Genomic DNA, 24,898 nt, shown 5'->3' with positions numbered 1-24,898 from the left:
CCATTAGTTTTCATGAAGTTTTAAATATCAAATACACTTTTATACAGTTAGCAACCACTTTAATCTATACTAGCACACAAGTGAATTGGTCTGGGGCTTTTGGCATGAGCTGCCACCTACTCTGCCAGCCTGTCACTGTTTTCAAATTTTTTGTATGCTCTATGGCAGAGGAGTGAGTTAATTGTACCTCTTGTCCTGATTTAGACAACTTCCTTCTCCAAGCAGAAATAAGAACTCTCTTTTCACAGGAAGAAGAAGCTATCACTATGGTCTGCCCTCAAACTTAATTATTTTTGGAAAAGTGCCCCAGCAAGAGGCCAAGGTATAGAAGAATCAATGAGGCACACCACCTCCCTGTTTACTACTAAACCTCCTGAAGTATCTTTTTCCAGCCCACTGCCAGTACAGGTTGCCATGGTTCTCAACCAACATGTCAGGAAAAGTGGAAAGGAAGAAATCTTGAATGTCAGTAGTAGAAAATGTGGTCTGATAGTACAAGGTATACTATGGCACAAAGTATGTGTGGTACAAGTAATGTCTACAACTTTGTCACTGCTGTGATGGCGGCAAAGAGAACCTACCTCTTCTGTCACAGAGGCACCGAAGTCATACCTATACAGATTTTTTCATAGGTGACAAATTACTTTGTAAACCTAGATTGCTTCCACTTACCCCAGAATGTATTCTCTCCTGGTGTAGGAAATTATTGTCACAGGAAGACCACCCATTTGTGGGATGGCCTTCTGGGGCTACCAAAAACAAGACCAGCATTATAATGATCTCCTAAGAATTCCGCCCATTTACACTAGATGAAATCATGGAAGCACTGCTTGCACTCAGGGCCACCACCTATAAGAGTGAGACTTGGCTTGCCTTGATGGTGAAAAAAAATAGAAAACATGTGAGGGGACCTCTACTCAAAGGGATTGTCAGTATCCTCTTTGAGGGTAATATGTCACCAAGCTTAAACATGCAATAGAAGACCAGTGCAAATGAGTGAGGTGATGCTGATAGGAACTGGGAAGTGCTTTTTGAAGATCACATCTGACATCCTCCATTATCTGCTCTTGGATTAAGTCAGTTCTTTTGACTCTTCAAAGTTATTGGAGACCTAAATAGCCATGGTGAAGGAAAAATGCCCACTTATATCTGCAATCAGTCACAATATTGTTGCAGATCTTGATGCAGTGGTGTGTGCGTGTGTGTCCTTGTCCTCTGTGTCTGATTATTATAATTTATTATCTAGAAATAAATCGTTCCCTCCTGCTGGAAAGCTTCACCTGGTATAATATGCAGCAGCTTGCTTTGGTTATCCAAGCACTATCACCCTAGTGCTCTGCTCCCTGCTTTGGCTCCCAATTGAATACTTACTTCAGTTCAGGGTCCCTGTTGTGGTATTTAAAGCCCTATAAGATTGGTCCTAGCTGCCTGAGAGATCACCTCTCTTGCAACCATAACCTTCCACAACGGTTGTGTTCCACTGAAACAATGAAACTTAAGTAATAGCGAGAGTCTTGTGAGTGCACTTTCATGGGAACTAGACCTAGTCTGAAATTCCTGCAAGAGAGAAAAATGACTTTGGATCTCAGAACTAAATGTAAAACTTCACTTTGACATAGCTTTCCCTCATAACTACACCTCCTGCTATCTAATCAACTAACTTACTCCTACATAAGAGAAGTGTGATATTGTTTGTTTTTAATTCTGACTGTCACCTAACTGTTATGGAGATTAATGCCGTAGCATATTCTAGACAACCAGAGAGACCCTCTTTCTCATGCTTCAAGATGCTGAGAATTGTAGAGGTGGAGACAGCAGCTAACAGCTCTGAACTTCCTGTGAGGTGAAAAGAAATATAGATGGCCTCTTCAAAGTAGTTTTGCCATGTTGAATACTAAGCCCCAACTCCCTTATGGGAACTGCAGAGCTGAGTTATACCTCTGTGTGCTTTGGGGTGCTTTGAGCTGTGTCAGGAGTTAGCCTTAGTGTCCTATCTTCCAGGAGACTGCATGAGGCTGGAAAAGAGTTTGGCTGGTAAAGAATGAGGAGTGCTGCTTTGCCATCAGTCATGCAGGCAGGCTTTCTCTTCCGCTGTTAGGGAAGGGGATATCCCTAAGTCCTTCTGGTGGGGTGGGGTGGGTGTTGGAGCCCTATCTGCAGTGATCCTTTTACTGATCATGTTCCTAACTCTTGGAGCCAGACATTGACTTCTGATAGCTTGCTTGAGCCTTTGACATTGTATGAGGATGAAACAGGTTTTTGTGGTTCACAGTAGCTGAGGAAGGGGGAGTAGGTGAAGGATCTGAGGGTTGAAACCTGATTCCCCCTTTGCCAGCTCCCCCTATTTCCTAAATATTAGGGATGCAAGATGGACTGCGACAGACCTGCTAATGCCCTTGCCATAACTGAGGAGAAATCCTAGAGTACAATCTTCTTTCAATCACTGCTTTCTCTGGTCCCTCTACAAAAGGGAGTGACAGCCAGGCAGTGTGGCTTCAGCTGCAGATGAAACATCTCTGCTCTCTGGTGTGCTCACAGGGCCTTCCCGTCTTCATGGGGGTTCAGACCATGGGTGTCGACTGCCTTTGCCTGCAGACGCGGGTAGGGTGGGAGTAAGACATTTTTCAGTATGGAATCATCCTAGCTAATTCTCCAAATCTGGGACATGGGTTGAGGAGACATTTCTAGAATATCTGGGACGCCCAATGTTTTACCTATGATTTGTGTGTGGTAGTTCCCTGTCAGGCTCAGGATGCCCATTGTACTGAGTATCTCAGTTCTAACTGAACTCCACCTATTGGACTGACACCAGACTGCTGTGAGGGGATCCAAACACTGAGTCCCCATAGACTTTAAGCCTCAAGAGTCTGAATGGAGCCCGGACCCTGCCCCTAACTGGGGTCTCTAGGCGCACTCATGGGGTGTAGATTATTTGCTAATGTTCCTCCTGAAAACTGGGACTTTTTGATCCAACTGTCCAGCCACTGGGATCAGTGCTGACCCCACCCCTCAGGAATCCTCATAACTTGAACTTTAGCTATAAGGATGTTCTAGATTTACAGTTTACCTCTTCTGGGACATGTGGTAGGTGTGGCATATAATATACACACAGATGTCACACTAGATTTTAAAACACCATTGCTCTTTACTTAGCGAGTAAAATAACCACTTAATGAGTGTACAGACCACTTAGAAAATGAGAAACACCTGATCAGTGTCCTCCATTCTAGCTCACTCTTCCATTGGGGAGCTGTGTTGAAGCATTTATGGTACTGTCTCCTTCGTCCAGTGCATGCCCTATAGGAAGAAAAGGGGCCAATTCTGGTCCCCTGTTTGGCATAGATGCCCCATCGTGTCTATAGGTGTAAAAGCAGTCTGATACAACTCAAAGCTTCCTATGTCTCCCCGAGGAGTCCTTTTAAAATTCTTACTTTATCACCTTTGTCTTTGTCCTGTTTGGGAATTTTCTACTCTTCTAACACCAGCCTGCTGTTTGAGGGGTTGAGATAACTGGTTGTCCTAGCTTTAGCCCACCTCCTTAGCATACCCATTGTGTGGTGAGAATACAGTTGTTAACCGTAACTACTCTCTATTGTCCTTGGTTGGTGGCGTACGAACTACTGTGGGCTCTGTCAGCCCATGGTGGATTCCACATTCACATAGGGGCATTCAACAATACAGCAGTTTTCATAGTAGCAATGGTACAATATCAACCAGAATTCATAAGTTGTACAGACAGATTCGCTAAATTGTTTCACTGAGCAATGTATAAAAACACTTAGGACTTGGTTTTGGCCCCAGAAAACCTAATATATCAATAGACAAGACAAAAGCTGGGGAAAATGATGCTGTATGAGCAGAATAGTCAGGATGATGACTAGCAAGTATCTTTTTAGTTTCACTTATATATGAGGGTAAGTTGTTAAGATTGCAGGGGTGAGGGAAAGGAGAGATGGGATATTGGGGGTGGGGGAAAAGTATGGCAAGAGGGGGAAAAAAAGAATGGTCGAGAATGATGGAGAGAGGAGCATGGAAGGTGAAGTTGTTTGCTCACGTACTGTGAGGGGCGGTAGAGAGAATGGAAGAGACAGCCAGGCAGATGGGAAAGGATGTCCAGTCCAAACAAAAGCCATTCTCCAAATCTGGGACATAAGCTGAGGAGACATTTCTAGGGCATCTGGGACACCCAATGTTTTATCTATGATTTGTGTGTAATAGTTCCCCACCAGGGTCAGGATGCCCATTATGCAGAGTATCTCAATTCTAACTGAGCTCCACCTATTGGACTGTCACCAGAGTGTTGTGAGGTGATCCAAACACTGAGCCCCCATAGGATTTAAGCCTACAGAGTCCCTGACTTAGGAGATGTGAATGAGTCAATGGCAGCTGCTGGTCTGCAAACTCCCATCTTTTCCATCTAGCTGCCTGGCTGTCTCCCAGGTTTTGTTGTGCACTGGGAACTACAGTGTCCTCACTCTAGCCTGGGCTGTCTTTTGGAAGAGTGTGCTTAGCCTATCAATGAGATTTTTTTCTTGTTCAAAGCCCTTAAATGTTCACACTCACATCCTCCTCCTCTTTCCCTCTCCCCTGCCACAGCCTTCCCAGCCTGGGGATCAAAAAACCCCAGATGCAGATCAGCCACACTTCCTTGGGCTGGACCAACTGATTAGTTCTGTGCTGTTTTGCTTCCCACTCACTGTCTGGCTACAGAGCCCAGAAAAACATGCAGGCAACATTCACAAATTGTGCTGCCATTTCCTTCTCCTCCAAGTCCCCCCTGCAGCTCATTAACTTACCATCACAAGCTACATTAGCTGTTGAACAGCTGCCTGCAAAGGAGGATCTTGTCAGACAGTCCAGCTCCCCAGGGCCAGCATGAATGTCAGGCAGGCGACAAAATGCTGGGGCCAGAATTCGAGGAAAGCAGCATGGCACAGTAATTCTGTTGCTCTTGTTCCAGGCATTAGAGAACTGATCAATTCCATGGAAATCCTTCTCCTGTGCCAATCCCATGTTCTGCAACATTTCAAAAAAAATGTGCACAAGTTGCGCTGATGTTAACTGTCTCCAACACTTAATAATGTGCCAGGGAATTGCTTTGGTGCCAACTTATTATTTACAGTCACATTTGTGTGCCATTTTTCCTGTAAGTTGTGTCCCAAAATGAGAGGATGTGCTGTATAGAATGAAATAATAAAATCTGTCTTGGAGTGGGAAGTTGGCTTCAGTCTGACCTATTAGAGAGGAGTGTATCTAGCACATGTAATACATTCTGAGTGCAAGAGCATTTTTTGAGGCTAGGGGGAAAGACTTTTTTTTAACAGTGGTTTGCAAAGTGGTAGAACATCAGCAAAGTTACTAGAGGCTATCCAGGTGGCAGGAGCTGCAGAGAAGAAGGATCTTGCACCCACCTGGGGATTATGTGGGAGTACAGAAGGAAAGCTAGTGCTAGATAAGTAGATGGAGAGGGTGTGATGGTAGAAAGAATGGAGGTCCGTGTGGCAGAGTAGGGCAAGACATGGAGGGTTTTAAAAACAAGTAGAGTGAATTTTTATTTTAAACAGGATCCTGGAAACAAAGCGGAGTTAGTGGAAGTGTTGGATGATGGGATGATTTGGTTGTGCTGCTTTATGCCTCTGTGTGTAAAAATGCAGGTAGCAAAATTGTGCACATGCTGGAATCTGGACAGCTGGGTTTTGGGGAGGCAAGTGTCTCTAATTCTTCCTCTCTCTTCTGCCTTTGTCAATTGCTCCTAATTTTCTGGACTCCCTTGAAACTGGTAGTGTCTTTAGCCTCCATTCTAGGGAAGCCAGACTCCCATCTCAGGGGATATATGAGTTAGAGGGATCAGTAAACCCTAGATGAGTTAGCTGGGTGGAAGTACCCCGACAGACTCAAATTGGGCATTTTTTGGGCTCTCAGTGGTGCTGTTGTGTATGAAAGTGACACCATTTGTTGTGTTTTCAGAGCTGTATGGTTTTGATGTCCTTATTGATGCTACTCTCAAGCCCTGGCTACTGGAGGTGAATTTATCCCCATCCCTGGCTTGGTAAGTCATTCCCAGCTTCAAGAAATGGAAGGGCTGGGATTTCCATACAGATGGTGGAATCTCTGACCACACCAGGCAGCTTGTTGCCCTGGGAGGACATGGCTGAGGGAAGCCCATGGTATATTGTTCCATTATTAATGAGCTTACAGAGTGGATCTCCTTTGCTTTTCCTCATCATAGTGACCTGAGTGCAACAGGAATTCTGAAGGAGTCCAGCTGAGGTTCCATTTGCTTTCTGATTACTTCTTTTGTTACTGTTGTTAATACCTCATAACCTGGGGTCTTACCTGACTACTCATTTTTCTTCTCCTATCACACAAGTTGTTTCCAAATCTACAATGCATCAGAGATGTGTCCCTTCCTCCCTGTCCGGACAGCTGTGAACTGGTGTCTGTACTGTTTCTTGTCTGTTTCTGGAACTGGCCTCCCCAATACCCATTTTGCCCATTTCTTAAGTCTGTCCAGATTGTGGCCATTGAAATTGTTTTTCTGATCCATTGTTCCATACATACATGCCTGCTTATCTGACCTAGTATTATTGCAAACACCCCCTCTCTGTTTCTGCTTTGCCACTGATGTCAGCCTCTGTGCTCTATTCATCTTCCACAAAACTGCAGAGCATGGTGTCCTTATCATCCTACAATAAAGAGCTTTTGGCTGCCAAGGCCTCAGGGGCTTAGCCTGTCTTTTAGTCCAGACGAATTTCAGTGAAGCTCTGTGTGCATACATGCTTCATATTTCCCCCTCTATCTGACCCTCTTCAGGGTCCATCTACTTTCTATAATCATTTGTTCACTGCTCCTTAACATCCATTGGTCTGTCATTTTATATGGGTAGGTGGTTACTGTTTAGCATTTGTATTATGATATCACCCATTCTGCTATGTGTTATACAGATACATGGAAAGCCAGTTTCTGTCCAAGAAGAGCTAATGCCCCTCCCCAAATGATTCAGGAAGGGAATGGGGAGAGGCTTATAATTGAATAGATACGGTATTTAAAGACAAACATAGATTCATCCACTATTTTTGTGATACCAAGATACCAATTAGATTTTCTCCATATCCTCCATTCTGTTTGTGCTCTCTGAGAACTGATCCACTGGGAATATGGTGAAGGGGAATCTGTGTTGGGCACTGATGCTTTCCATTAACTGGCAAATAACTGCCTCCTCCTGTCTCTTATTGCATATGGGGACAGTGATGCTCCTTTGGACCTGAAGATCAAAGCTAGCATGATTTCGGACATGTTTACCCTTGTTGGTGAGTTCAATAGAAATGTCTCTTGATCCTTTTCTGCGTGTTAAAGTGAAGTTTTTGTTGATGTATTGGATTAGGCTTGGGTAGATGTGTTGGGTTTTGAGGACTGTGTGTGTAGTGTAATGGATGGAGGTGTTGCGTTAAGAGTGGGTGTATGGGGATGGTGTATGTATTGCATTGCATTGATGCAATTGTAGGTGGGTGGATATGGTATGTTGGATATTTATATCATGTTGAGGATGTGTGGGTAAGTGTTCTGGATTGTCAGATGTATTTGGATAGGGGGTAAGTTGGTGTGTTGGATTGAAAAACAAAGTGATGTGTTGAAGGTGTGTTAAGTGGTGGGTCAGGGTGTAATAAGTTGTAGGAATGGCGGTGAATATATTAGATGTGAAGGGGACCAAAAAAGAAACGCTACCCAGTGGGCTGCTCTTGTGCGGGCTGAGCAATTTCTTCTCTGAAATGTATTGAAGTCTCTCGTTTGGTTTGTGGAGCTGTCAGCTTGCTTGGTTCCCTTAAACGAATGACTGCATTTTACAGCCTATTCAAGGGAGTTAAAGAGAAATGAAAAAAATGTTTGTAGGATTGAGTACTCCAAGGTGAAGGCAGTGTTAGTAAGTTGTGATTAGGCTGTACATATATGGAGTTGTGGGGGTGAAAATCTGCATGACTCTAATGTGTAGAAGTGTTTAGCTAGCAGGGCATCCTAAGACTAATATTTTACACTACTCCTTGGAAGGTGTTGGTTCGAATTCTGCTGTCTTGCTCTTTGAGCCCGAAAGGAGGTAGAAAAATGCCACCAAAGCAGCGTGCTTAGTCCTTTAAAGGAAGAGGGCATTCCTCTGTGTTCTTTAGCAACCTCTCTGTTTAAGTGCTGGCTTTTGAAGGGCATACTTTCTAGTTCTCAGCCAGAAATATAATGCAATGAGGGGACTCGACGGTTAAATAAAACAAGGCATCCTAAGGAAAAGAGACTCTTTGGGTCTTGTTCAGAGATAGACACACCCCGGAGTTTGCGGTTGGTAATATTGCTGGTAGGAATGTTGGGTTGGTGTTTCAGGGGCTACATAACTCTCCCAGAAATTAAAGGTTCTTCTTTTCATAGTGTCCTTACAGGTGCTCCACTTCAGGTGTGCGTGCACCCCACGCACCTTCAATTGGAGATTTTCATTAGCAGTGTCTGTTCGGCCCATACATTTGCCCTACTCATCCTTGTGCCTCACAAAGGCTATGGAGCTGTAGCATGTCTGCCTTGAATATTTCTCAACTAAAAGTTTTTTGTTTTGTTGTTTTGTTTTTTTTCCTGCACATCCTTCAGAAGTATAACTTCCTTTTGGCCCTTAAATCCAGAGCGAGGAAGAACTGGGAGATTAAGTTGAGGCTACTAATGACAGAGCCTTCCCTTCACCCTGTTTCAGAGCTGGGTCAGGAAACACCCCCGCCCCCAATTCACCAGTCTCTGGGCAGATCTAGTGCCCCTTTGACCTTGGCTCTGCTGTCACCCAGAAAGCTGAAGACTCTGGAGACGTCCTTGAAGGGTCCCAGGAAGAAGATCTCAGACTTCCTTCTTAAGGAGCCTGCTCCTAAAAAACCTCGTTCTCCCAGTAGGTCAGCTGTCTCAGAAGCTTCAACTTCTTGGCTTAGTACCATAGAAGCAAAAGACTCCTTTGGTAGTGGCAGGGCTGGAAAGCTCTTCCAAGAGCAAACAATTCTCTGATCCAGCTTCAGTACTGTTCAGATAAGAGGGCCAGGAGAACGATTTCTCCAGGCCAGTACTGTTGGACACACAGCTTTACTGCTAGCACCTTCTCCAATGGGTTCCTCAGTACTGACCAAGTCTAAGTGTCCAGCTCTGTTGGTGCCCACCTTGGAGCACTCTAAATCTTCACTACCATATATCTCTACAGACCCAACATCATCATCTGGGTACTGTCTTCCCATTTGGTACCACAAAAATGTTGGTGCTTGAAGGCTGATTTATTAGTGGCAGATGAACCAGTGTCTCCAATGATCAGAGGTACCAAGTGCCTCTTTTACCAAGACCCGTTCAGTCACCTGACTCCTTTCTATCTTTAGTACCACCTGATTCACCACCTTTTACTGCTGGGACGCCTCCACTGAACAATGTCAAGTATGATAGAGACCTCCTTTCAGTCTCTTCTCTCTCAGTGGAGGGCTCTCTTATCCATCAGTATAGGAACCCACTCTTCGACAGAGAGAGAGAGAGAGAGAGAGAGAGAGAAGAATTTTGGGAAAGACACCATGGCCTGTGGGAACAGCCTTGGATGCCACCCTGTTTCCTCTATAGACCCTCTCAATGACCATAATGGGACTTCTGGGTGGCATACTGATGACAGTTTTCCAAGGTATTGAGTCTAGCTCACTGGGACAAAAGAGACATACTGTTCCTTCTACCCCAGCCCACTCATCCTCAGGAGGAAACATTCAAAGAACAGGAAGCTAGGGCTGATAAGGAGGGTACCCCTCAAATCACCATCTCTTTGTTTCCAGATGAGGCGGTTATGTCTCCATCACCCTCTGTGGCTGATGATAGCCAACAATTTCAGGACCTCACAAAACAGGTCATGGATGCTCTCCAGTTACCACTTGAAGAGGTCAAAGAATCACAACACAAGTTGCTGGGAATTCTGCAGTGAGAGTTGCACTGCCTATCAATGAAGCACTTTTGGATCCGGCCAAGATGGTTTGGCAGACTCCAGAAAACAGTACCACCATCTTGCAAATGGGCAGATAAAAAATATTATGTCCCCATCAAGAACTCTGAATTTTTACTCTCCCATCCCCCACCTAATGCTGTGGTGGTGGATGTGGTGAATGAATGGGGGAAACACCACCATACCAAATTGACCACATAAGACAGACCAGAGCTCCCAGAAAGTCTTATTCATTTGCAACCCTGCAATTTCAGATCAAGAATTACCCGATGTTCATAGCAAAATATTATTACACAGACTACACGAAATTTACTGCATTTATCAAGCACGTTCCACCAAAGAAAGAGAGTGTTTTCAGAACATCCCCACTGAGGGACAGTTACTGGCCAGGAATCCTTTCAAGTGTCCCAAGATACAGTAGACACTGTGGCACATTCCATCTCTACGGCGGTACTTATGTGCAGGGCATCCTGGCTCCAACTGTTCAGCTTTCCCTGAAAAGTCCTAAGCACTGCAGAGGACCTCCTCTTTGATGGTCTGAAATTGTTTTCAGAAAACAGAGAAGTCCCTGAACATTTTGAAAGACTCCAGGGCCACTTTATGATCTCTGGGAATTTACACCCCTACAAACAAAATAAAATCTGGTAGGTCACAAACCACCTAGAGATACTGCCCAGTCTGATTTTTTGGGTTCCAAAGACCCATTGGTTCCACCAGGAAGAAACATAGATTACAGAGAAAAAGAACTGTTCATCCTTGTGGCCCAAGTACTCAGCCAGAATCAAAACACCAATTTGATGGGTTGGTCAAGGGTTTGAATCATCCCCGTTTTTAGTTTACCTGCGGCAACAATTTGCCCACCTCCCCCATTTGGACCCTGATTTACCCATTTTCAATTTGCATGGGAATAGATTATCACAAAAAATGAGTCTTGGAGATTGTAACATTGGGCTACACCATTCACTTTACCTCTCTCCCTCCTTTCTACCCCCGTTTCCCATCCCTTTTCAGGCACCTTGTTGTGGGTTAGGTATGCCCCGTCAGGGAGGTGTTGGGTTGTGGGGGAAATGAATGAGAATGGGGATGGCCTAGGGGACTAGCCTCCCCAATTGCCACAGCAGCCCTGGCTCCAAGGGCAGTGTGGCTCACAGTCAAGGCCAACCGAACTGCTCTTTTGGGTAGGACAGTGTGGTCTAGTGGTGAAAGTCAGCAGGACTACCTTTTCATGGCAAGGGAGTATGGCCTGGTGACTGGGGTCAATAGGACTACTTTGTTCGGCAGAGCAGTGCAGTCAGGTGGCCGGAGTCAATAGAACTACCTTCTTCGACAGGGTAGTGTGGCCTAGTGACTGGAGGGGGTGGGCTGCCACCTAGAGTGGGCAGCAGCTGGGGTACGGGGACCCTAGGCCCTCTCTGTTCCACCGGGTCCAAACCCGGAGCCCTGTCTATGGCAGGGTATCCACCACCAAATCAGCAGGGATCCTGCCAAAACATGCTGAGTTAGATCCTGGGTTTACAATCCGATCACTGTTAAGTTCCCCTGGTTACTTCCCACCTGTTCCTCCTTGCGGGTTTCATAGTCTGTCCTCCGCTTGTGATGTTGGATGACGGGGAGGGGAGGGTCAGTCGGTTCTGCCACTTAGCTAGGCTCCATGTCCTGGAGCGCTGGCAGTCTCTCCAAAGGATCCTGCAATGCACCTCTGTTCCTTTGGAAGTCAACCCAGACTGAGCTGAGCTGCTCTCTTTTATATCCTGGTTCCAGCTGAACAAGTGTGGGGTAGGTACACACCTTCACAGATCCCTCTCACAAGTTCTTACAGAGACAGGAAATAAGCTCATTTCTTCATTTAGAAGTGATAAAGCCTGTCCAGGCTCAACACAAGGGAAAGGGTTTCTCCTCAAGGTACTTTCCAAAGACAATTGGAAAGTGGAGACTAATTTTAGATTTAAGGCTACTAAACAAATTTGTAAAGTCTCAAAAGTTCAGGATGGTAACTTTGATGGTTATAATTCCTTCACTAAATTGGGGGGATTGGTATTTGGCCCTCATTTTACAGGACACTTATTTCCTTATAGGAAATATATATTATTATTTCCATATAGTGATACATCCATCTTACAGAAAATACCGTGTTTTTGATTTATGCTAGGATCATTTTCAGTACCAGGTGCTCCCTTTCAGACTCTCCTCAGCTCCAAGAGTGTTTTTCAAAAGTACTTGCAATGGTGGCCACTTACCTTTGTTGAGAGGTGATTTTAGTATTCCTGTACATTGATGATTGGTTGTTCAAAGACTGGTTTTACAAAGCAGGGCAGTCAGCCATGCGGACTACCCTTTTGCTGTTCCTGGAATTGGGTCTTCAACTCAATGTAAAAAAAATCCATGTTGACACCGGTACAGAAAATACAGTTCATTGGGGAATCCTTTGATTCATTGGAGGCCAGGGCTTACCTTCCCATGGACTGATTCATAATGTTGTCAGATCTAGCCAAGACTGTTCAAGCACCTTCACACTGCTCCTTACTTCACTTGTCTATGAAAATGACGATTTTTGGTAGCCATCATGTCAGCCCGAAGAGTTGGAGAGATTGGGGCCTTAATAGCAGGCCCTCCTTTCATGGTATTCTTCAAAGACAAGGTTTTCTTATGTCCACACTCTAAATTCCTACCTAAGGTATCATCTAAATTTCATCTTAGTCAATGCATTCATGTTACCGTTTTCCCCCCCAAAACCACATAATTCTCAACAGGAGGCTTCCTTTCATACTTTACATGTTAGAAGGTCATTGGTCTTCTATCCGGACAGGGCCAAACAATTTCAGAAGTCTCCTAGAAGTCTCCTAGGTTGCTTACTTCCATTGCAGCCAGATCTAAAGGATCTACAATCTCCAACCAGTAGGCTATTGAGGTGGATCTGTTGGTGTAATATTGCATGTTACAATGTTGCTAGCATTCAACCTCATTGTAGGGTGTTAGTGCACTCTACAAGGTTGCAATCAACATCTATGTCATTACTTACAGATGTTCCCCTATCTGAGATTTGTAGAGCCACTATGTGGTCTTCATTGCAGACCTTCTCCAAGCAATATGCCTTGGTCCATGCCTTTAGATCTGATGCAACATTGGCAGTGTGGTTTTGTCTTCAGTACTGGACCTGACTCTGAAGCTTCCTCTTCTCTGTGGGGATACTGTTCCGGAGTCACCTAAAGTGGAGCACCCATCGGGACACTTCTCAAAGAAGAGGCTACTCACTCTGTGCAGTAACTGTTCTTTGAGGTGTGTCTCCCTATGGGTGCTCCACTCCCTGTCATCCTTCCTTTCTGCTTCAGTTTCCTTTGTGAGACTTTGCAGTAGAGAAGGAACTGGGGGTAGTTTGTCTGTGCAGCTCTTATACCATGGTGTAAGCCCAAAGGTGTGGAGGGCCCTTGCTCAGGTCGAACGGACATTGCTAGTGAAAATCTCCAATTGAAGGCACATGGGGCGCACATGCATGTGAAGTGGAGTGCTCATAGGGGGACACATCTTAAAGAATCACAGTTGCTGCACAAGTTGAGTAACCTCTTCTCACATGGTTTCCTACTCCCACAGGCTTTGTGTGCCAGGATCTGGGCCAGCGGTCAAGCCGGGTAGCTCATCACTCATCTGAGTCGGCCAGAAGAAATCCGTTTCAGAAGCCTCAGGTAAGCAAGTTCAGCAACCCAGGACTTTATGCCGCAGCTCTGAGGAGAATAGCAGGACAGCAATTTTAATCAGTTCGGCCCAAAGGTGAAAGAGACTACGAGTATAGTAGTAAGGCCCCTGGAACTCTAGCACTGTTGTAGAAGAGGAGGCTCATGGGATGTGACCGGATTATATGTGTCCCAGCTAGCTTCATTGTGGATAGTGACTAGCTCCAAGAATCCCACATGAGTTTAGCACATGATACCTCATTCCAGGCAGAAAGAGCTTTTGTATTTGAAATTAGAGCCTTATTTCCACTTTGCCCTTGATTTCTCTCATCTCCTTTCCCTTCAGATTGAGATCTTATATGGCTTGTGGTGAATGTTCAGTGCCCCTTCTGCTGTTAAAATGCTTGCATAATGCTGGAGCTCTGAAAGGCTGTCTTCCCCAATCTCTCTCTGTCAGCCAAATGGATCCCACAAATGTTGGTGGGGTGGGAAGTTCCCAGCAAAGGGCAGAGAGAGCCCATTTCTTTTCTCAGAGGCATTTTTCACCTCACAGGCTATGTGCATTGAATTTGAAATCAAAGGGTTTTATTGTCAATGAGAGTTTGTGAGCTGCCTGCAGGTGGCCACCATGCTGCTGCATTTGACCTTTTCTGTGGCATAGTCTGTGGCTGGAGCTCAGGTAGATGGAAATCTGTCTCTGTTCAGATTTCCATCTACCTGGAAACTGATTCAGAACAATGATTCAGAACAATGTCACTGTCAGAACATGAAAGACTCTATATGAATAGTGGTAAAGTACATCTCACAAAATTCAGATCAGCTAAAATCTGGATCTGGAATTACCCTGTGGGATGAGAATAGTTGGTGAGGTGAGATTTCATTGGACATAAGGACACTTGACTGAGGCTCGAGTTCCCATGTCCAGTTCAACAAGTGGGAATCAATACAGGTCTCCTTAACTTTCAAGGCCACATTTTAAAGCAGAGGGAAGGGGTGCGCTCCTTGACCTAGCCGTTGTAGAACTATCCTGTGGGAGCCACTTAACAGGACAAATGCCTCTGTAAGTGGCGATTTATTCAGGAAACAATTAAATGGTAAGTAACCTTTCTTGCTAGGGCAAACCCCTCTGGTCATTGAACTCCTGCTTGCAAGCTCTTGCAGAGCTCAGGGTGAAGGGAAAGCGGAAGTGTTTTTGATTGGATTATAAAGTATTATAAATTTACAGAATGGATTCCTCATAAAAGCTGTAAATGGTGAGTATATTCTGGCCCAGCTGAAAAGTACAGAGATTCATGGTGCTGAGTACTGGCCATGAAGTGGACTGTCCCTTCTTTGCAATGGTATCTCAGCCTGCACTTTTCTTACCAGGAAGACCCTTGTAGGATAATGAGTAAGGATATGCAACAGGGGTTTCTGGGCTTTAGGGAGGATCCCATGGGCAGGGCTGGGCATAGGGCCTGTCTCCATTGCCCAAAAATTTTTATGGCCTACTCTTTTCTGGACACCTTTTGTCTTGGTTCCTGCTTCATCTTCTGTTCCTCTTCCACTCCTGCACTTCTCAATTGCAAAGGGAATTTTGAATCATTCTCAACTCCTCCATGATCTCTGAAGTTTGAATACTTTGTGACCTTAATCAGGGGAAAGTTCATTTGTACGAAACAAATAATGAGGTTAGGATTGGTGACTCTTGATATGATAACGATGGCTTGTGTTCCATGGGTCTCACCACGATGCACTGATGACCCCTTGTGTGATTTCTTTGGGTTGAGTCCCTGAGCACTGGTACCCTCCAGAGAAATGGAGCAATTACCTGGTGTCTTTGTAACTGCCCATTGGTTTGGGCTACAGCCCCTTCAATGAGTCCTAAGCAGTAAAGGGAGCTTGTAGCTTCTTGTGCATAAACCAATCTAAGGGAGGTATTTGGTGGCAGAACTGCTTGAAATGACATGTCCCTTGAGGATAATGTCTTAAGGCAGGGGTGGCCAACCAGCGACTCACAAGCCACATGCGGCTCTTTGCTTATATAAATGCGGCTCGTGAGCCGCAAGCAGCTCTTTGCATGCTGCTCTTTGCTCTTTGCGCTCTTTGAGATGGTAAGTGAAATTGACTAGCTGCTGCTGAAATTGATGCATCAGAGGTGTGGCTCTTTGCAATATCTACATCTGTTTTTTGACTCTTCCTCTCTGACTGGTTGGCCACCCCTGTCTTAAGGTCTTCACTGTTCTTGTGTGTCAGCGAGGAGGGAGGGAGTCTGCACAGCATCCAAAAGAATTTCTGCTCCTATGCAAATGCTTATTCTACAATTGTCTTTCTTGAGCTGGTCTAGTGTATGATCCCAGTGCCAAGTAGAGGCTTATTTGTTCGCAGACTACTTTGTGAAGTGCTGCTATTTGCTCATTTCTGCCCTTGTAAGAGAATGTTGGACAGCATCCTGTTTCTCACCTGGAACTGGACTAACTTGGGAGGATATTCAGTGAAATGGCTCCTGGGACTCCCATGGTTTTCCCTCTTGGGATTTTTCCTCCCTTCTCTGCACCGTTCAGCTGAACAGCATCAATTATCTCTTTTCTTTAATGGCTAGTAGGTGTTAATGCAGATGAAAAATATGTATCTAGTACAAAAAAGATAACTTTAGTCTTGACAGTTGAGGTAGGTTGCTTGCTTCTTTCACGTGGAGCTGTCTTCCTTCATTACAGATTGTGCACATTACCCAGAAGGTCTAAACATTTGAGCATTTGCCTGAAGGTTATAATGATGATTGCTGGGGGTGGAGGTGATGCAGAATGCATTTGTGCAGGGCATAGGCAAGATCTGAAAGGAGGTGGTGGGAACACTTAGCTATTCACTTGGACTTTAGCTATAGCCTCTCACTGCAGGGCATGTCCTACCTTTTCAGAGGTGTAGATGTCTTGGCAGAACACGAGATTTTATTCCATTTGTCTGTCTCTTGTAGTGCCCTTTCTCTGTGCAGTCTTGACCAACAAACACAAAGTTGGTAGGTACTGGGCTTCATTCAACTTAATTTACTGATTTACAATACCTTTGATACAGATGATCCCAGAATGTACTGCAGAACTAAATAGTCCAGGTAAAGAGATTCAGAGATAAAGGAGAAAAGATATTTCATCTGAGAGTTGAATGGAGATGGAGAGTTACAAAAAGATTATTCCGGTTGGCAGGAGCTGCAGGGAGAAGGTTATCACACCAGCAGTGGCATAATTGTTTAAAAAGTCAGAAAAGGCCTAGTCTAGACAACCAGGAGGCATATGGTGAGAGACTAGGTCAGCTGGGGCAAACTCCAGTGCTGTGTAAGCATGAGAGTATTATTTAACTACATTCTGAAATAAATTGAGTACTGGTGTGCTCACCCTTCCTCAAAGGTGCAAAGTGGTGGCAATAGCATTTGGTACATAGTGTGGAGCCTGGAGAGCTGGAATTTGGGGAGGCAATAGAGAAGAAAACTGCAGTAGTCAAGGTGGAGATGATGAAGGCAGCAGCGAATAGGAGCAATGTCATCGGGTAGAGAAGAATAAGATCTTGCCAGAGACAAAAGAGGTTTGGGTAAAGAAGAGTAGAGGAGATAGATTTATATCGGAGATGGGCTTTTCTTGCACAAGAGAAGAAATAATTATTGTCCTTGAGATAGCCATCTGAAGCAAGTGTTGAAGAAGTCACAAATGCACTAGAGCAAGAAGGATTGAGAGGGTGACAAGAAAGGATTTGTTAAAGGTGATAGACGATATGTAGAGTTGTATGCCCTCAAATGGGTTAGGTGTGTGAATGCTGACGCTAATGCCTGGGGTCCTGATGTGCTCAAAAACTGGGAGTATGAATCCTGACACTAGTGCCCAATGGGGTGTGCATCCTGCTGTAGTTGGAGGCTGAGAGTGTGAATCCTGGCTCTGGTGCCCTGTAGTGTGGATTCTGCTGAGCATGGGGGCTTGGAATTTGAATTTAGCTATTAATTTTTAAAATAAGTTTAGAGCGGTGTAAAGAGTAAAATCTGAATTCAGACTATGTTTCTACAGCGTGCACGCCCTCTGTCTGCCAGTGATGCTGAGATGAAAAACGTGATGCCCTCAGGCAGGGAAAAAGTAGCCGGAAAGCAAAGTGGCTCCATGCTGGGTCTGTCTATGGAGGAGGTAAGGGCTGTTAATATCTGGTATTGTATGTACCTTGACTTTGGGACAGCATGTGGGGATGAGGGGAACACAAGTAATTTAATAATCCAGGTGTAATTTTGGATTAACAGTTGCTGCTGCCACCATGCATCCACTGACTATTGAGAGGGCTGTCTGGCCCCGATATGGACAAACAAAAGTGATAAGGGAGATCATTTAGAGAATGGTTTATTCTCAGAGTGAACCTGCTGAATTTTACTGCTGATAGTGGCACTATTCCAGGAGGGCCCTTCCCCCTGCTAGCCAAGAATGCATATATGCTCTAAAGAGGTTTAGGATCCTTCAATGCCTACATGTGGGGTGACATTATTGTATAATTATGCCAGACTTACACTAGTCGCTCCCACAACTGTAGGGCTAATGGCAGCCTCATCCCCTGGAACCCAAGCCCTGCCATGAGGATAACTTTCAGTCCTAGTATGTTTCACTTGGCTCGTGTTTCTTTCTCTTATCCCAGATAAAAGTTCTGCGTCGAGTGAAGGAGGAGACTGAGCGGAGAGGGGGTTTCATCCGGATATTCCCAACACCACTAACATGGGATGTTTATGGGTGAGGAGAAATCCCCAGTGTGTTGGCTCAGTGTCTCCCAGGTGTTCTGTTTTGGGCTATAGGACATATACTTGAATTACAACCAGGCTAGCAGTTGGGGATGGACAACAGACTTGTCAGTTCCTCCATCTCTCCTGCTTACCCTGGAGCATGCTGTGGATCCCACCCTTACAGCCACAGGTATGCAATAGGTCTCATCCTCGGGGTGATGCTGGGTTCTGTTTTTTTTTCTTTCCCTTATCACCTGGTTTCCTTTTTTCACCACACATCCTGTCTGTCTCCTCCAGTGTTTAGGTGCCAGACAGTGACTGCCTTCCTCTCCCTTTGCCTGCCCTATTACACCATATTGTTTCAGTGTCTTTTAGTTAGGGGTGTATTTTATTAATTTCTTCACTCTGTGCAAGGCCTCCTTTACTTTTTCACTGTGCTGACCTGAGCTTTAATCAGTCCTTTCCACCTGCCTTTCCAGATCCTACTTAGAGCACAAGACAACAATGAATTATATGCTGGCCATACGTCTCTTCCAGGACAGGTAGGAAACTGTTGGATCTGGCAACCTGCACTATGGGGGGGAACACCTTTTTGGAGAGGGATAGACGGAACTGAAATAGAGCAAAGAAGAATAGCTATAATACTGTTGGCCATTGAGCTATGGCCTACAAGAACGAGAATAGCCATACGCTATTTCCCCAGTACGCCAGTGAACACAAAGCTACCTGTTCCTCCAAACAAAGTCTTCAGAGGGTCTCTCAAGCTTGGAGAGGCCCCTCTTTGGCCATGCAGGAGTGGAAGGAGATGAACAGCATGGTGGACAAAGGGCATGGGAAGCAGCCATGGGGCTGGGGAGGGAAGAGGAGGAGCATGCATTGAATGAGGAATGTTCAGTGGCATTGTATAACAAGGGATACAGATGTTTGCAGGCTTAGAAGTTATCAAGGCTTGTACAGAGGTTGCAAAGATTCCTTATTCCCCTTGCTTTGAATTCAGTTTCACACCACAGAATGCTTCCTTTTGTAGGGTAGGTGCTGAAGCCTCCTCCAAAGCTCCAGTGCTGCCAGCTGTACCACCAGCTGTGCAATCACTCTTGGAAGCTCTTCCTTTCCACTCAGCACTCTGAAAGACAGGGCAACTCATGCTGCTGTGTGGACCTCCATTAAAAGCTGCACCCAGCATCAGTTGTCCTGTGTCAGGACCCTCCAGAGTTTTCTCTCCATGGCCTGGGGTCCACAGGAAGCCCATTTAGGAGTGAGGAGTAATGTTGCTGGTTGAAGAGGGGTCATCATAATTGGAACCACTTACAACAGGTGTCTCGGCATTAGGAATATAATTTTAGCATATGTCCAAATCTCACTTGCATTCGTGCTTTAGGGGATATTTTTGGCCCTTTGACTCCAACTGGCAAATCCTTCAATATGTACTAAAGAAAAACAAATGTTGTTGAAAGAGAGCTGCTTGGACTGCCTGTTTTCACCCTTCTTTGTGATGGGATTTATAAGGAACTCTGCAAACTTGGGTGGCCTTCCTTTATATGCCGAGGATGTGGAAGACTTGGCAGATCTTCCAGTGATCTAGAATGAGTTTGTGGTGCTACCCATTAACCTGTTGCCCTCTCTTCCTCTGCAGGAGCAGGATGAGAAGAGGCCCAGTTGTTGGAAGAGCCCGGTCAGTGGCTATTTAAGGAAAGAATTTCTGTATTAGTAGGGCTCTACTATTAGTTCATTAGCTCTGGCATCAGCTCACAGAACCCAGATCAGCAGCTAGGAGCCCCAGCTATCAGTAGGTGGATTTCTGTAGGAAGACCTGACTGACTGAAGTTGCTCCCCTCCTCATAACCAACTCTGTAAAGTGAGCCTTGTGAATAACCCACTGCCCTGCTCTTAGAGAGCTAAGTTTTTAGGGGACAGGGTATTGGGGATTCTCCTCTCATGCTTGCTGCTGTGAGACTCATAGCACATTGAAGCATCTCTGTTTATTAATCATGATTGGACCCTTCCAGGTGATACAGAATGGTACAGACTGTTCCTTCTATAAGAGGTGAGATTCACAGACCTCAGGAGTCCATGTCTCTCATCTGATAGATCCCAAGGGCTGGGGAAGTAGAGGGGAAGACAGTGGGAAGCTCTGTGGATGCTCTAGTTACACTGAGAGGTGCTTTCTGCTGGAGTTCTTTGTTCTGGCTCAGTTGTCATGTTCCTGTCTCCCCACAGAGCAGTGCAGTGCCTCAGAGTATTTCCTTAGATTGGGACAGGACTTGCACAAGAGCTGTCACTTTGTCCATCTGAATCATGTTAAAATTCTGGGCTCTGACTTAACCACCCTTCTGAAAAAGCTATCGGCATAAGAGCTTGTATCAGGTGGGGTTTGGGTTCAGGCATTTTCACCTCACTCTGTTGCATCACTTTTTACTCCCAGTGCCCAGCTCAAGGCTCTCTACCATTCTGCTTGTAGCAGCTGCCATCTGAGAGGGAGTTTCATGAAGTAAGAACAGCTCACAGATGGGCTGCAGAGTCAGTAGGGAAGTGGTGATGGAGACATGAGCTTTGTTTGGTCTTGCCTTGAGTCTACAAACCCACTATAGTGATTTGGGGAGATGCTATCCCACAGTCTGTGTAAGTCTCTGAAAAAGACCTTCCCTCTAACATTATGTGGGCTTCACTGAGAGCAAGGTGAGGTTGGATTTCACTGTTTTTCTAATGTAACAGGCAGATACTAAGATGTACGTTTCTCAGGCCATAATGGGGGAGACACGGTGATTGAGGCTGCTGTCTGTATTGTGCTTCCCAGAGCAGCTCTTAATGGGGGAGTGGATCTGGGGTTGGAAGCTGTGGATTCTAATGCTGAACTTCGTGCCGCACTGTATGAGAGGAAGCTCCTGTCGCTGGAGGTACGGAAACGCAGACAATGTCATGGCAAGATGAGAGCAGCACGGGCAAGACCACCAGGTATTTATGGCAAGTGGGTAAAGCCAGGCTAGTGAAGAGTGTATGTCGTTGGGTCCTCAAGGGGGCAGGGCTGTAACAGATCTAATGCAGGTGTTAGTGGGTTCTTTTGGCCCTGGGTATAATGCTCAGAAGGCAGAGACTCAATGGTCAGCACTGATTTTTCACCACATTCCAGTTCTGAACTGCCTTCCTTCTGATATGCCAGTCCCTCCATAATTCAGCTGAATATGCTCTGGCTGAGGGGATGACAACCTCCTCTGAAGGTCACAGCCTTCTTCTGGGGACAAGAGAAGTCTGTGAAAGCAGGTGTGTGCCTATGCTTTCCTGTCACCCTCCACAGTAGGCTGAATGTCTGGAGTGTTCCAGGCTGGATCTCCAATATGGTACCAACTAAGCCCAGGGAGCAAGAGGGAAACTTGCTCATTAAAGCATGTTTTGGAAAGACTTAAAAAGCTTAGAGTTGAGTGATCCTCTAAAACTGTCATCCCTCAAATTTGTATGTGCAGAGGTGTCTAATCTTTTGCCCTATAACCACCTGGCATATCATAAGATGTCACTCAAAGAGAGGTGATGTAACATGTCATGATGTCTAGTGGTATGTTAGGAGGTAATGTGTATCGGCAGCATATTGGTGTATATGAGAGTAAACAAAGGCAAGGAAATCCTGACTAACATAAGAACCAGAGATCAGGTAATGTACTAACCCTGACTTTGCCATGGAGACAGGATATGACCTTGGACAAGTCATTTAATCTCTACTCTTACTTTAAAGAGGAGGAAATTCAGCTACTTCCTGGTGTTGGGAGGAAGGATTTATAAGTTGCTTTGAGATCCTCAGGTGGAAGGTTCTAGTGAAGAATGAAGTACAGTGGTGATGGCTGGGCTGCAGTTAGCTAGGCTTCTTGGACTTCCAGCAGCAAAGAGTGTGGGCGTAAACAAGGGGGTGATGGGTACCAGGAAAGATTTTTTTCCTTTTTTTTTTATCAACATTGTTGGTTTTCTCCTCATTTTAGGGACTTCCAAACTAAAGGAGATGCCCCTCAAGTCAGACACAGAGAGTGAGGAAGAAGAGGAGGCACATGAGGATGAAGAACTAGAGATAACTCAGGACGAAACTGCTAGCTCTCTCGCAGACACACAGGTGAAATGCAAGACAAAGCTGTCGGAGACAATGGAAACTGCCTGCCAAGAGAACTTGCTGAAGAAGCCTGAACAGAAAGCTGGAGGTGGCGGTGCAGAGCTGCTTCTCCAAGAAGTGGAGCCGGAGCCTCGATTTAACTTGCTGCAGATTTTGCAGGAGAATGGAAATTTAAGGTAAAAGTCTTTAGACAGATTATTTTGGTAAGCCTAGCAACTAGTATCAATGAGGACATGGAGCCTGGGACATTCAATAAGGTGCAAGTCCTCCCTTTGCAAGTTGGGACAGGAAGGTGGGAGAGCCTATAACAAACGTGCCTAGATTTTGCTCAACTGCAGACTGCATTGGCATCTAGTTGACACAAAATGGAGAAAATTGCAGGGATCTTCACCTTACCAGTCCTAGAATGCATGACGCCAGCATTGCACACTGAGATCTATAGTCTCTGGGCTGTACTTTTCTTAAAGCACATGGTTGTTAGCTGCACTTTGGCCACCCATGCCCTTCAAAATGCCTCTGATTTGATGCAAAATGCCTCCTGTGGAACTGTAAACCTTTGTGTGTTCGTCATCTCTTTCTGTTTTCTATCGTACTGTATTTTTACTGTACATTAAGCCAACAAAAAAGGCTGAGAATGGAATTCCCCAGTGCTTCTCACTTCCCATAAAAAAAATCTTTCCTATTCTTGTGTTATTGTTCTTGGGAAGTGAATGTTTCTAAGGGCTTGTCCACATGGTGAGTTACTGCACAGCAAGCCAAGGTGTGAATATATAGCACACCAGCTTTCTGTGCAGTGACATCCCATGTAGACCCTGTTACAGCACAGTGAAAATCCCAGAATGTGGTTTGGCATACTAGTGAGCTGCACTCTGGGACTTTCAGTGCATTTTAGCAGTGTCTACATGTAATGTTACTGTGTGGCAAGCTGGTGTTCTGTAGATTCACACCATAGCTTGCTGTGCAGACAAGCCCTAACTCTGGCAACAGCCACTGAAATGCCGGATTGCCATATCCTGAAAGCAAGACAAAAATGTTTTGAGGGTGATGAGGCATTGAGAGATCTGATTGTCCAGTGTTGGGAGGGATGGGGTGGAGTGTGCTCTGGTGCTTGACTGCACTGCTTGCAAGAAGGGTGTGGTGGAAGGAAAGTTTGGGAACTCTTCAGCTTGGGGCCTACTAGATAGGAGGATAATCACTCTTCTGGTTAAGTAGGGGAGACAGAGTACCCCTCTGCTGGGAGGCACATTATAAGGGATGGAGTGAGAGTATCCCCTTGCTGAATAGGGTAGGGGGATGATTATCCCTCTTCTGGATAAAAGGTGTTTTCATAATTTGTCATATCTTATGCAAAATTGTACAAGCTTATAAAAAACAAGATTCCATTGACCCCTATGTAACCTGCCTCTTCTTTCCCAGTTTAGTTTCAGTGAGGCTGGGAGGCCTCAGGAAAACATCAGGAGGAATTTGGGTTGCTCTATTATCTTGCTGTGGCTGAGGCATGTGCTGCTGTGGTGTAAGGGGGAAAATTTGGAAACAGGTTTTCAAGGCAGACACAGCAATACTGACCTCACCCACTCACACATAGGGCAGCCAAGTCCTGCTGAGAATGCAGGCTTCTGTCTGGAGTTGCTGGCAGATTCCTACTCAGCACCCAGCCCCATTGGGATTCCCCTGGAGCAGCTAAGGAGCTCCACACAGTGTAAGGCGTGCAGTGACTTCATGTACAAGGATTGTGCTGGACTCAGCCCCGTCTGATTTGTCACTGATGGAAAGCTTGGCTGCGGGGCCAGCAGGCTGAGGAGCTGAAGTCATGAAAATCTCATCCGAAAGAAACCAGGCCTGTCCCATACAGCCCTTCTGAGAGGCAGGATGTTCTCAGTCCTGGGCCTGTTCAGCCAGCTTCTCTTACTATCATTCTTCTAGCAGTATTGGTGGGTGGTGACAATTATTGAGGATGAGCTGTATCCCCCATTGTGCAATCCCCGGTGAATCACCAGTAGAGGAAGCTGTGTCTGCCCCTACTTTTGAGGCTTCTGTTGAATGTTTTCTTCTTCTTCTTCTTCTTCTTCTGCTTCTCAGATGCAGGACAGAAATTGAAAGAGCCAATGTAACATTCTTTCTCCAGGGCCCATTTTGAAGGGCCTCCTCTGGTTCCATGTTGGGATTAAGAGTAGGTCCAAGTTCTGTGTTTTGAAACCGAGATACAGGCAAGGAGTTGTCAATGAGTTGTCTTCTAGTCCTAGCAGCCAAGGCCCCCACATGCGGGGGGAAAAGGGTACATTTTACCGGGCCTGGAGGCCCTGGGGTGCCTGGCCCAGGCTGCAACCCCCATGGGTGTGGGTGGGGTGACGGTGGGGAGGGAGGCGGCTGTGTTACAAGTTTGTACTGCTCCTGAAAAAATTATCCTTGGGCCCTTCTAGCAGCAGGAATCTTAGATA

At 45.5% G+C, this 24,898-nt stretch overlaps 1 protein-coding gene across 6 annotated transcripts in view; it reads left to right on the top strand.

Moving 5' to 3' along the window:
• The window catches only part of TTLL5 (tubulin tyrosine ligase like 5), a 194,208-nt gene that overhangs the window by 48,484 nt on the left and 120,826 nt on the right, over window positions 1–24,898 (top strand). For all 6 annotated transcript variants that reach the window (XM_067532885.1, XM_067532877.1, XM_067532912.1 and 3 more), the window contains 9 exons: window positions 5,968–6,049; window positions 7,249–7,310; window positions 13,571–13,662; window positions 17,679–17,792; window positions 18,289–18,380; window positions 18,850–18,912; window positions 20,004–20,042; window positions 21,165–21,322; window positions 22,336–22,636. In XM_067532885.1, coding sequence (XP_067388986.1) covers window positions 5,968–6,049; window positions 7,249–7,310; window positions 13,571–13,662; window positions 17,679–17,792; window positions 18,289–18,380; window positions 18,850–18,912; window positions 20,004–20,042; window positions 21,165–21,322; window positions 22,336–22,636 — 1,003 coding nt within the window. The remainder of the gene's footprint in view (window positions 1–5,967; window positions 6,050–7,248; window positions 7,311–13,570; window positions 13,663–17,678; window positions 17,793–18,288; window positions 18,381–18,849; window positions 18,913–20,003; window positions 20,043–21,164; window positions 21,323–22,335; window positions 22,637–24,898) is intronic.

This window comes from Emydura macquarii, unplaced genomic scaffold (genome assembly GCF_026122565.2).
Source record: "Emydura macquarii macquarii isolate MOO-44397 ecotype Brisbane River unplaced genomic scaffold, CSIRO-AGI_Emac_v2 contig_374, whole genome shotgun sequence".
NCBI lineage: Eukaryota > Metazoa > Chordata > Testudines > Chelidae > Emydura > Emydura macquarii.
Note: the sequence above shows the minus strand (reverse complement) of the source record. Positions and strands in the feature narration are given on the sequence as shown.